This window comes from Protopterus annectens, chromosome 2.part0 (assembly GCF_019279795.1).
Source record: "Protopterus annectens isolate FY-2018-M chromosome 2.part0, PAN1.0, whole genome shotgun sequence".
Taxonomy (NCBI): domain Eukaryota; kingdom Metazoa; phylum Chordata; order Ceratodontiformes; family Protopteridae; genus Protopterus; species Protopterus annectens.
The window spans coordinates 426,207,131-426,221,316 of NC_056728.1; the positions used below are offsets into that span (position 1 = coordinate 426,207,131).

Below are 14,186 nucleotides of genomic sequence, written 5' to 3' on the forward strand. Positions count from 1 at the left end.
CGCAATTCATCCACCCTGTACAAATGTGGGGTCAAAATGAATTGTATTGAGAATTGATCAAAAGCTTCAAAACTAAAATAGAATGATGACACAAGCAAAATGAGATATTTTTAAGCTTTCAGAAACTTTTCAAACTTTATAATCAAAGTGTAATTATAAAGCAACAGAAATGAATGGAAAACTCTTAATTATAATTGCCTGAATTTAACCACTTACATCTTCCTGAATGTTTTTTTTCCAGTTGTAACATTTTATAGGGTCATGTGTGTATGTGGGGGTGTGCATACATATGTGCGAAGAACAAACATTGCATCGTTTATTGTGGCATCAGATCATTTTATTTACTTTTATGTACTTCTCAGATAATTAACAGTCTCATGTCTCATCAATTAGACTTGATCCTTCAAAAAGTGGAAAAAAAAGTTGCACTATAAAATTGTGTTACGGCAAATGATGTCTTTCAAAAATAGCTTAAATTATGTGACTGCAACTGTAAATAGTGATTCTTGTGTAAAACATTTACAGTCAGCTGAAATATAACAAAGGAATGTGAGCAACCATGATTACAAAGGAAAGACATGTTGTGAGAGTGATATGAATGACCAAAACATGACTGGCCAAGTTCAAGTTATTGATTTTCATTCACAGAAGTATGAAATTGCATTTCGGAGAAGCTGTAAAAGCTGCAGGATATTTTGTCAGCAAAACATGGTCTTCTAGTTCCATTTCCTGACCTGTCAATTATGCTCCGACAGTTATCCTTAACACAGCGAGGGAAGAAGCATACCCCCCCCTTTACCGATAAGGTACTTCAGGTACAGGCTAACTGTTAAGAGACAGTCCCTAACAGTGGGTATCAGCCACTGTAGATCTCTAATATCTGCTGCTGATGTGAACAGAAATGACAGGCAAACTTCACATTATATTAATTGCATGGAGCTTTCCAAGCACCGGTAGTGCGATCTTATTGTTTTTGATGTTGTTATTATTATTGCTGTTCATTCTATATGCAGGTAACTGTTTTTGAAGGAAAACAATTTCATATATACTCTGATGTTTACATTCATACCTGAATCATGCTCTATGCCATTGCAGAATTTGTCCTTGATTTGTGTTGTCATATGGATTTTGGTCAAATCAGTATAATTTAGTGGGTGATTTTTATGATGGTGGCCAAAACTGTCTCTCACTGCCCTAACCTTTAAAATTAATTTAAGAAATATACCATAAAAAAGAGGATGCAGAAAGCATGACTTCTCAGAAGACCTAAAAGGGAGACTATGGGCTGGATCAGAGCCATCACATTCACTGGAGAAAACAAGACGTTTTGTCACTATGGCAATCTGTCTGCAAATACAATTGCAGGAATGATGTGTATGTATTTGGATGTGCTGCAACAATTTATGATTTTTTTTTAGTCTTAGTTTGTTATTAGTTGTCTGTTTGTCGACACTGGTCTATTGAGAGTATGCTAACTCTATCTAGACCAACCTAACACTTAGTGTCTAAGAACATCCTTCCCTATAGTACTTAAGTAACAAAGTAGCAAAGACGGTATTCAGATGGAGGGAGTCCAAAGTTTCTTACTAGGTGTGACATCTTGCTCAGCTGTTATTGGCAAGGACATAAGGAAACCAAAAGGAGGCCAAACTGCATGGCACCATCTGTCTAATATACTGCTTCATGAACCAAACTTAAAAATGATAAAAGTAACATCATTTTCTAATAAGCTTAAGGCAGTCGGAAAGAAAATGACAGCTATCTGATGAAAAGTTCTAATGTTTCTTGCAGTTTACTACATTTTATCTTAATCTATAAAAAAAGTTCTAATGTTTCTTGCAGTTTACTATACTTTAACTTAATCTATTAAATAAAATCAGCAGCAAAGCCAGAACATTGAGCGATTCTCTACTTTTTTGATGCAAAGCATCTTATAGTGAATTCAGTAATCTAAATAATTTACGCAAACCTGTCACCTTTGTTTTGGTAAATTCATATGTCCTACAAACTCCACAGGCATTGTTGTAAGTTTCATGGTTGGGTTTCACTTACATAATGAATCAACATATAAAGAACATGCAATGCATCGACTGATGAAGTGCATATGGCTCAAATGGCAATCAGCTTGGTGGGAGGTATATTACACATGGAACACAACTTGTAAGACAAACAGCTGCAGATGAAGACTCCCATCATAGGTCAATGTAGCTAGGCAATTAACCTTGAGCTGTACATGAACACAAACATTTTTTCTGAGAAATGCCAAACAGGATTTGATACCCATTTCAAGAGACTTTTTGCCTATATGGCATCCTTGGCACTCCGCTATATTGCTTAGACAATGCAGTGGATACAACAGGTTTATATTTAACTGTGTATATGACACCACCATATCTTAATGAAAATTAAATAAAAATTTCAAACATTTGAGTTAAAAAGAAGATCTCCTCAGCCTTCCAGGATTTAGGATTTTGTCTTTTCTTGCAGATTCTTGTCAATTCTAAAGGGGAAAAACAAAATGATACTTTAAGCTGTTTCGTCATCAAGAACAATAATTTATTATATAAGATGGCATACCATTGACATATGCATGATTTAGAGCCCTCATGAAACCCACTTTTTTCACAACAAACTGTTTAATGAGTATGTAGAACATGAGATTTACTACTTGCAAGTCATGTTATGGCAGTTATTCTGCAGATGGACTAAACACAGTGTCTAATTTATGTACTCAAGTATATTTTATTAATACGTCACATAGCACAGATGAGTACACTCAGCCAACATGCAGTTATTACATAAACAATGATACAAATGGTAAACCAGTCACTGTCAAACTAGTGAAGGGCAACTCTCAAACATAAGAAACAGGCAAATTATTCTGAGACTGTGCCTCCCAAAAAATTAACACAAAACTAAAACTAATCCCCACTTAATCTTTTTTCATTTTAATAAAATTCCCCAATTTCTGTCTTTGTGTTGATGGTACTGCTTTTGGATAATAAAGCTTGACCTGAGAATTTTAGATTCTGGGTTCTAAGGTTACTGGGTTAGACACAACATTTATTGGTACATTATCTTTCTCTGGTATTGTGTAATAAGAAAGCAAAACTGTGTAAGAGGGGTCAGAGTCAGTCAGCTAAATCAGAATAACTTTTTGTATGAAGCAAATACTCAAAAGTGCCTTTAAAACATTTTAAATATCAATGCTTGTTTTTAAAGCATTAGGGTCAATTTCTCCATGTCCATATCTAGAGAAAAGAGACCCATTCTCATTCCATCATAGAACCTGGACTGCTTAGTACTGCAGACAGAGAGGAAGACCTGCTTCCACTACATTTGTATTCCTCATGATTTCTACTACTGTGATATGTGCCCTTTCATCATAAGCTATTAATACACTTTCGGCTGCAGAGTGTGGGTTCTTCTTTTGTTTTTATTGCTGCTGCAATTGCATTTTAAACTACTCTGTTGGTTTGTACCCTAATGCAAGCAGTACATTCACCACACTTGTAACAAAAATGCACACAGTAAAATATTAATATAGTGGAAAACATCCCTTACCCATCATAATATATTAACATGACAAAGACATAGGTAGTTACATCCTTGTCTTTATAGGAAACCTTAATGAACTAGTCATCATTGACAATGAAAGGAAACTACATTATAAAAGTATAATTTATTTATATACTAAAATAGAAAGACTTTTTTGAGAACTAGAAATGACATAATGACCCTAATGTACATTTTAATCATATGAAACTGTACTGCAGAACAAAGTTAAGAGTTTCCATTGTAAGCACATTATTTGCGTAATTCTCAAATCTGTCTTTACAGCTAACCTGAATGTTTATTTTAAGTCACACGTAAAGGACATAATTTAGTCAAAGCAATTAAGGGGGTACCAGAAGATCAGATTTCATGGATTTTGCCCAACACTAGACTCACAGTAAACAAACCAGTTGGGTAGAGATATAAATATCCTCTTATGCTGTTTACTACAGTCATGGGTTCCTTACTCCACTGCCTTGGATTGATGTCATTTCTGGCTCCTTTTGGAAGCTGCTGTGGTCAGAAAAGAAACAAATGCAGCAATAATCAGTGGAAATGTCGATGCAGGAAAAACACTGCACTGTGATACAATATACTCAGAGCACTCAAGTGCTTTCACTGATCAGTAGCTAGCTAAATCAGAAAAGCATACCTGTTTGAAGGCATGCTACCACAAAATATAAACAACACCCAGTTAAACACAAACACATAAGCTCTAAGGCATATAAGTGGATCTGAAAAAATGCTGAGTACATTTACATGCACTGTCACCTTCCAACTTATAGTGGGAAGGCAATGCATGCGAACAGTGAAAAAAAATGCCACACATTTCCCACAAAATAAGAAAAAAAAGGTCTGAACATTCAGCATGTTAGTTTGATTTTAAAAAATAAAGCTTCTGACATACAAAGCTTATTCCTATTGAAAGGTACGATTCATACCAGGCATATGAATCGTGCTGTTAAAACTGCTTTTAATGGATGGAGTTGTCAATGATCCTTCAGAAGTCTTCATTCATTTTCATTACTCACAAGCTGGTGCTTTATAAGTGGGCCTTACATTTTTCACTGTCCTTTTCCAAGTGTTTCTCATCAGTTTAATTAAACACAGGTTTTACTCAGACCTCTTGTGCCACTGTCATTAATGATTTCTTCCATGTGTGTGCTATTAACACTTCTCACATCAAGCTTTTTCACATTATATTAGCTTAGACAAGAAGCACAAAAGAGCAGGGAAGTTGCAAACATATATGTTATTCGGAAACTGCTCAATGACCAGGTGATAAAGTCATTTTACTGCATAAGGTAGCAGGTAGTGGACAAAGGAATACATACCTGCACTCTGGCCTTAGGAAGCTGCGAATGAGCAATACAGTATGGTGATAACATTGTGGGTGCCAATAATTATGTCATATGCTGCTCAAAGTTGCAATGCTGTGCAAATATAGAGAATCTGAAAGTGCAAACTGACACATGCCAATCTGCAGAGACAGAGAGAGAAAGAGATGCCACAACCTGCTGTAGGAGCTGGTAAAGTAAACATCAAAGACAGAGTAGTGATGCAAACAAGGGAGTCATGCATTATGTACCTAGATCTGTGTGTATGTGTATATATATATATATGTGTGTGTGTGTGTATGTGTGTGTGTGTTTTATATATATATATATATATATATATTACAGTTGTCAGAAAGGACAGTATGGTCCAGTGGAGGGGAGGGGGAATAAGGGATATAACCTACGACCATTTCCCATACTGACGTTATTGCAAGGGCTGGGACTGTACAACTGTGGCAGACAATGTTTGGGTCAGTAAGATGGGGAAATCATGTGCTAGCATAACTAACAAGTTAAACATGCTCCAGAGAGATCCCTATGTAGTAAGATAGACAGTAAATTAGCTAAAAGATAGAATCCACCCAATGCAAATAGCAGCTGTTCCCTTGGTGAGTAAAAAGATGACCAGTGGTATTCCGTAACGCTCAGTACTGGGACCCCTATTTTTTGGCATCTACTTCTCTGACCACCGGATCACAAATAATGATGTCTGGTTAATGAAGTCTGTAGGCAGCTGTAAACTGGGCATCATCATCAACGTTCTCCTTTCCTTGGACACCCTAGCCCTCCAACAGATGCTTACACTTCTAAATAACTGATGTACATAATGCAAGCTCAAATTAATGCTAAAAAGATCAGTATTGCCACATTCGGTAGCAACCCTCTCCCTCCAACTTATACCATAGCCAATATTCCTCTTCAAATTGAGACTAAAGTCAGAGACGCTGGAAAAGGGGAAAACAGTTTACTCTCCTTTATCCATCATGTTGTGAGAGTGGTCAGGAAGTTCATCTACCTAAATCTGATAATTGCAAAAGGAATATCATCTAATTCTTAAGAAGTCATTACCTCTTTGAAATCTGCATTGATTAGACCTATCACTGAATACAATGCTCCACTTCAGGCTGTACCTTGCTGAACATATCAAACTACTACAAAGAACTTAAATGCTCCTAATAAAAAACATCACTGGCTTAAAACTCTAAGCTATTACAAAAGACTAAAAACATTGTCTCTTTACTGGGTATGCTATATGTGTTTTAACTTCCATGCATTCAGGGAGGGACTCATTAGTCCAAGATCGCTTGTATCTCCACAAATCAAATTGCTCCACAAGTACTAAGGCCAGAGATCTGAATCTCCATCAGCAAATAAATAAAACATAATGGAGAGATAGATTTGAGACACAGCCCCTCCCATACCTCTAGAATGGATTTCCATTGCATATCAAGCAATGCATCACATTATCTTCTTTCACAAAGGAACTCAGTAAATGGACAGAAATTCACAAATTTACCCCTGGCTTAACTGATATAATCCTTTTTTTTAAAAAAAGGAGGTTGTGAGGTAGTGGTAAAGCATAAATGGTCACTAGACTCAACTGTCTTGTACATACTATGAGTTATAATCCAATGATCCTGCGAGTATATATATTATGTAGTGGAAATTAATGTGGGAAATATAAGGAGGTTATCATGAAAAGGCTAGAGCATTTCAAGCTGAAGCAAAACAGCATTGTTTCAAAATGTTTTCAGTTCAGTAAACAACGAGTAAAACAGTAAACATGCTGGTCTTAGTGAAACAAATTTTACAACCGAGTATTTCTTGTTCTGTTTAAGATCCAACCCTGTGACACTAAGTCTGGATCTGTGACATAGATAGAGCACTGACTATGACCCACATGACCTATGTTTATACAGTGGCTTGAGTACTGGAAAAGCTGAGGAGGGGGTAGGAATGAGTGACTGACATTATCTCACCTTTTCCATTTGGAGGCATTTGTGGTTCAGCTGGCTCTTTTAGTACCACATGCAAGGGAGGCCTGAAAGTGATGAAGCTGCAGCAATTAACTGGATATGGGGGCTTGTTTTTCAAAGCCAATAACAGTACCCTAATTAGAGTCTGGATGGGAACACTCACTTGCATACAGAAGGTGCAGTACAGCCCCCATAATGATGTGGGCACAGACATTACACATTAAGGGTAAGATTAGGGCCTAATTAGAAAAACTCTCATTGCTAGTATCATTCATTGTGAGCAAGGGCACAAAATACATAGATGGATGCCTGGATGACAGCTGCCTCACATTGGCTATCACCTCCATATGGGGCTCTAGCTGGGTGGTAAAGAATGAATGGGCTCAAGACCAAAATTAAGTGGGGGTTAACAGACGTAGAGGCCAAAAAATTACCTTGAATAAAATACTTGTAACGTTAAGATCACAGGTTGAGTGAGCAGAATTACTGCCCAATGTTAGCTAAACATATAAAATAGTCTGTTAAGCTTTGCTCATTATTCAACTGCAGCCAATATTTTCTCAGATTCTTTAAATTTTGAGCCCTTAAGATATTATGTGGGTGTTATACTTTCCTTGAATAAAATGTCATTGTAAGGAACTGTGACTTTTTAATATTAGGGTGAATTTAAATAGCATGGCATTATAGGCAAGCAGTGGATGTTCATATTAATTTTCTCAAAAACTATAGTGAAAACTAGTGACAAGACCCTCTTCAGTTACTTGATAGTCTGAATAAATTCCACTGTAATCCTCCTACACTGTATCCTAATGCTAAAGCTGCTGCCCATGACTCGGACTTCTACTCCGACATAAATAGCTGTATGGATACTGCAGTCCCTATAACAAGTAATTTAAAAACAAATCTCCATGGTGGAATACTCATATAAATAAACTCAACTGAAGCAAACAGTGCAGCAACCATAAAAGTTCAACTAGAAAAGAAAAAACAGCAAATGCACTGTGTGCAAAATAAATAAACTATATAACAAGAGATATTAATTGCTAAATGCTTATAAGAGATCTCATTCTACCTACCTAAATAGCACACTTAAGCAAAGTAGTAAAAAGCCTGAGGGAACTATTAGAAAGGTCAAAGTTGAACATGAGCTTACAATGGCAGCCAAGACCAACATAAATTAATAAATAAATTAATTAATAAATAAATAACTACAGATCTTTGTTTAACTATGTCAGAAACTTAAAAACTAACACTCAACAATCCTTAGAGCTAGTCCACAATAATACACTCTGAGCCAAAGGACCCAAAACAAAAAAACAAATAGCCAAGATCCTACCTGACCGATTAAGTGCACATTTTACATCACCCACAGTTAATAGCTATCCCATACATTCCGCATATATCACAATCACAATCATCCCTTTATTTACTATAGAACAAGCAACTCAGCCCTCTCAAAAGCTAAAACCACCTAATCTATGAGATCTGATAATATATCAGGCTGGCTTACTATCAGTGCCAAATATGGCCTATCTGAACCACTTTCTAACTTCTATAAGCTAAGGCACTCCACTGGCTACATTCCTGAATCCTAGAAAACAGCCATTGTCATGCCATTACACAAGGGAGGCCCAACCACAGAACCTGTTAATTACTGACCCATTTGTCTTACTAGCATCATGTGAAGCTATGGAATGTATTATCTCAGACTTCATTAATCTGGTCATTGAAACCTCTTCAATTTGGCTTTACCAAGGGAAGGTTATACCTCTTTGACCTCTTTACCTTTACAATCCTACCCCATAGGATTACTCTGGCATAGTGCCACCTGACCTTAGTTTCCAGTGCCTCTGTTGAGTAGAGCCACTGGAGTGATCCCCGGGGTGAATTTTCTATTTCCAATTCACTTATCAAGATTTCTCTTGAAAAGGGCCAGTGAGGAGCTCTGCTTGACATGTATGGGAAGTCTATTCCACAGCATGGGCAGTCTCTGGGTTAAGAACCTGTCCCTCCAGCTTGTTCTGTTGATTGTGGTAATGAGGTTGAGGTCTCTGGAGAATATGCTGTGGAGGGATTGGGATTTCTTTAGATGTAGCATTTCTAACAGAGCTGGGTCAGACATGGCTTTATAAGTCAAGCACAGATCACCTCTAAGTAGGCGATATGAGACAGAGAATAGTTTTTTTGAGTCTGTCCATATAGGATAGGTGTTTATGGCCTAGGATCCTCTTTGTGAGGTACTTTGGGGCCTCTCCAGTTGTTGCAGGTGTCTAGTGAGGTACATGCCAAATGGGGCATTATACTCGATGACTGGCCTAATGAAGGAAGAGTAGAGAGAGACAATGACCTCTTTCTTCCTTGATGCAAAACCCTTAGTAATGTCATGTGCCACATAGAAGGACTTTCTGATCACAGTGGCAATGTGGTGGTCAAAAGAGAGGTTGCTGTCAACCTGTGTTCCCAGATCTCTTATAACATCTTCTATGTTCAGTGGACTACCATCGATGTGATAGTTCATAGGAACTGGGTTTTTCCCAAAGGGGATGGCAACATATTTTTTGGCATTGAGCTTAAGGCCATGGTTCTGACACCAGTTGTTGGTCTCAGTGAGGCCTTTCTGTAGGATGTCAACATCACCTGGGGAGTTAATAATGGCTCCCAACTTGCAATCGTCTATGAACTTTGTCAGCCAGAGTCCCTTCATGTTGGACTGGACATCTGAGAAGTAGATACCAAATAGGAGAGGACCCAAGACAAATCCCTGTGGGACTCCACTTGTGACTGGTCAGCAGTTTGACTTGGAGTCAGCTACTTTCACACTGTGAGATCTACCTGTGAGCCAGTTTGCAACCCACCTAGTGATATAGGGGTCAATGCGTAGCTTAGTGAGTTTTTCTATTATTCCTGACTGGAGAATGATATCAAAGGCCTTGGCCAGATCAAGATAGGCTGTATGAACCACCTTGCCTTCATCCATAGCTCTGGTGACTGACTCAAAGAAGTTGACCAAGTTGAGCAGGCATGATCTACCCTTCACAAAACCAAACTGTGTGGGAGCCAGAGTTTGGAGATTCCCTATATCCTTGTTTATTAGGTCCATGATGATCCGTTCCACAGCTTTGCATATCAGACTTGTCAGGCTAATAGGGCAATAGTCCCCAGGGTCTGTAGTCGCTCCTCCTTTGTGGACAGGGATGACTATAGCAGTGCACCATTCGGTAGGGACAAAGCCTGAGGTGAGGCTGTGACTGAATAGGGCACACAGGTGAGGTGCCAGTTCACTCTGTAGTTCATGTAGAACACAGCCAGGGATATTGTCAGGTCCCATAGAAGCTGTATTCTTGGCCTTGGACAGTGCTGTTTTAACCTTTGCAGCAGTAATACTAGGTGCCTGGCAATCTACTGGTATTGTGACTGGTCCTTTGGAGGGGAGAGAGGGGAAAAGTTGGTACTGAATCTGTCGGCCAATACATTGACAATATCTGTTGTCTCAGTATAGGAGGTGCCATTGTGCAGTAGCTCAGAGCAAATCTGGGTATTGCCGTGGAGGTTCTTTACATAACTATAGAAGGCCTTGTGGTTGTCTTTACTAGCTGCTGTAATTCTGTTTTCATAGCTAGCTTTAGAGGATTTGATGAGGGATCTCAACTTTTTGTTGAGGCTGATAAGGGAGTTTTTTCCAGTCTTGGGACTTCACCTTATTTCACATCAGTTTCCTCCTTCTGTTGTAGAGTTTGTTTATGGCATGAGACCACCAGATTGGCTTCTTTTTTTTTGGAGGAGAGCATCTTGGTTCTATTGGGTATGGTGAGATCCATGTATTTGTGTATGTGTTTGTACAGTGCATTGGTGTATGATTTGGCAGTCATGCAACTATTCTCCATTTGCATGGGTGCCATGAAGTTAGCCACCTCTGTTCTTAGGAGCCCAAAGTTAGCTTTGGAGAAGTTTTTCATGGTGGTTACCTTTGCGGGGTTGGGGTGGGAGGGATGTGGAATTCCCAAGGTGATTAGTTTGTGGTCAGATCTAACCAGGGATGAGTTGACTATTGGTGTAGAGCAATGGTTGCCCATGTTAGTAATGACCAGGTCAAGGATGTTGTTATCTCTAGTAGGGGTAAGAACGAACTGGTCCAGGGCATTGGAATTAATGAATTCCAGCAAACGTTGGGCAAGTGTATTGTTACATGAGTAGTTTTCCCAGTTATTGGAGGGGTAGTTGAAGTTGCCCAGTATGAGTGTGTTAGGTTGGACCCTGATATTCTCCAGGGTGCTTAGGAACATGGAGTGAGTGTCTTGTGACATGGCTGGGGATCTATAACAGGCTACGACCTGAATCACTGTCTTACCCAATGTTAGCTGCACCTGAAGTATCTCTGATGCTTTATGTTGGGCTACCAGTCTGGAGGTGTGTGCATCCTTTATGAATATGGGAACATCACCACCTTTGGAGGTTCAGTCCAAGTTCTGGAGCCGAAAAGTGTGGAATGAGTTATAGACTGGTAGTGCATAGGTGCTTTCTGCTGCCTTGAACCAGGTCTCTGATACAGCACATATGTCGATGTTCTCCATTTTAAGGTGTGCTTCGAGCAAATGCATTAATTCCTTTTAAAAGGTAACTGAAGCCATGTATAGTGGTGAAGCAGTGCATACAGCGTATTTCAACCAGGCCAACACCTCATGCAGGTCATATTGACAGAGAGCTAACTGGTTGTCTGACAGAACACATTTAGTGAGAGCTGCAGGTACCACTTTGGACAGCATAAAAGTTAGCAGTGGTGTGCACAGGAGTCAGTGTTACATCCTCTCTTATTTGAGATCAGTTTCTCAGACACCCAAGCACTCCTGGCCCATGGTTATCTATTTTCAGATGACTATAAACTGGGTGTTGTTATTTGCTCTTCGACCAGCTATAATTGCCCCATCATGGGTAAGACATGATAACAATCAGTGCAAGGACAATGGTCTCAAATTAAAGAAGCAGAGATGTAGCACAGTTCATTTAGGTAAACAAAACATTTTCACATACCATATAGGTGACCCACCCTTCATATCAGACATGGTCATGTGATATCTAGGCACTCTTGATGATAACTCCTTATCATTAAATCATGCCTGGAGAATAGTTCAGAAAGCCTTCGATATGGCTCAGCTAATTTGCAAAGGCATCTTACAAAGATCTAAGGAAGTCTTAATTCCCTTTAATCATATTTCATCAGACCCATTATTAAATTTAATGTAGCTTTTTTCATGCATTTGTCTAAACATATCACTCATCTTGAGAGAACTCAGGGATTCATAACTAAAAAAATCAGTGGCCTCAAAAATCTTAGTTATCAGAAGAGCCTGACAGTGCTCTCTGTAGTCAGCCTCTTACAGAATCCTCTGTGGAGATCTTTGCCTAACCTTTTGTGACATAAAAGGTCCAACTTCCTATTCCTTCACAAAAGAACTGGTACCTCAAGTAAAGAACTGGTACCTCAAGTACTCAATTAAAGGACTAAACCTTCATCGATTATAGTGAGAGATTCAGATCCCATTGTTTTTCTCACTTCTGGAACTAACTTACACTATATGCCAAGCACAGTATTGTCCTTGTCACTTTTAAGGTAAACCAAGAAAGCTGACCGGACAGCATCAAATTCTCCAGTGGTCCATCTTGTTTTGCCCTCCCTGAGGCTGAATGGAACTACTGAATGAGTATATATCTATATATATATATATATTGCTAGGGTTGTAATAGTATGCTACATGATTGCCTAGTACTTACCTATGAATCTATAAGATGAGGAGGACCTGTGATCTAGGAAGCCAGAAGATATCATAAGCAAATTAAGAAGCTTGGCACAAGGCATGTGCAAAACATCTCCAAAGGACAGTGTAAAGACTTAAAGGCTCCATTTGTCTTTAACTCAAATACATATAGAAGAACACTATAAAGAGGAAGCAAATCAGTCTCATGTTTACCTGTCCTCAGCATAATGTGCATGAGGTGCTTCATTCAAACTTACATGTCGATACTTTACAAAAGCAACAGCCGTCTTTACAGTGAACAGAATCAGAAAACAAAACTGCAAAAGAGGAACTTTAAACTGGAATAGGTATGACAGAAATTATTTGCAAGTCCACACATCTATTTGCAAATAAGGGAAAGGCATACATATATTATCAAGTGTGAAGCGTTCCAAGTACTTCTAAACTTAATTTCTACAAATCTAAAGAGACCAGGAGTTAAAATGTACCTTGAATTTTACGGCCTTATACCAACAAGATGCTATCATAATTTTTTTTATTTAGAGGGATGAGTTTTCTAACATGTTGTGGCCTACCTAGTCTTCCAGGAAACCAGACTTTATTCTTTGTTCTTTTTGCCCCACATACCTATTGACTCCTACTGGACTTAAGCCCATTCATTTTCTTGCGGCAGGCTCCTACCTCAACCATGGGATACAAAGACATCTGATGGGGATGTCATTCAAGCAGCCAGAAGGGAATCTTGTGCCCTTGCCAGCATCCTGGCTATGAGAGTGTTTCTATTGGCCCTAACCTCAGCCCTTGGTATGAAGATGTGGAATCAACCTCACTGGTATGAAGATGTGGAATCAACCTCACTGCAGAGGCCCATCACCACCACTTCCCTATGCAGCAGCATGATTCTGAACATCCTCTGCAAAGGCTACCACCAAGTAGTGGCTTGTGAGCTGAGCACCCAGTTCCATACCACAGTTTCCATCACTGCCACTCCTTCAAGTCATTGTGAAGTTTCTTAACCTGCTCTGCCCCACTTTTTCTCCATGACAGGCATGCCTATCCTCTCCTACTAGCTCCTTCAGCTTTTTGAAACACTACTTAAACTTGGGTCACCTACACCTTAGCCAACATTACTTAAACTTGGGTCACCTAGGCCTTAGTCAAGGCCTTATCCCTCTATACCAACAGAGCTAGTAAACAGTCTTTCCTTTGTTGATATTTTGCCAGTAATGCTGGCAAAATATGAGTCTAAATAAGCAGTAAGAGGTATTTTAATAAAATCTTACCTAGCTATATTAACATAAGAAGATAAAAGTCTTGATGTCAAGGCTCAATTAACAGCTCAGGCTTGTGCTGGAGCTGTAATGGGGAAGATGGTATTCCTATCTTGGGGGAGGAGAAGAGAGGGGCCACCACATGCTACAACCCATTGGAGGATGAATTTAACATAAGGACAACCCCTGGTGTGGGATTTCAGCTCCCAAACCATGCAGGTGGAAGCCACCTTCATGGGTTTACAAGAATGTGTCTATACATTGGGAAATCATACTGATGTCACAGTGGAATGT

General features: G+C 38.9%; 1 protein-coding gene across 6 annotated transcripts in view; it reads right to left on the minus strand.

The window, feature by feature from the left end:
* Nucleotides 1-315: 315 nt before the first annotated feature.
* Nucleotides 316-14,186, minus strand: part of PRUNE2 (prune homolog 2 with BCH domain) — a 1,332,432-nt gene continuing 1,318,561 nt past the window's right edge. For 4 of the 6 annotated variants that reach the window (XM_044060864.1, XM_044060861.1, XM_044060862.1 and 1 more), the window contains 2 exons: nt 4,023-4,068; nt 316-2,500 (listed from right to left, as the gene is read on the minus strand). In XM_044060864.1, coding sequence (XP_043916799.1) covers nt 2,495-2,500; nt 4,023-4,068 — 52 coding nt within the window. In that variant the 3' untranslated portion in view covers nt 316-2,494. The remainder of the gene's footprint in view (nt 2,501-4,022; nt 4,069-14,186) is intronic. The other 2 variants (XM_044060866.1, XM_044060863.1) reach the window with 1 other exon arrangement.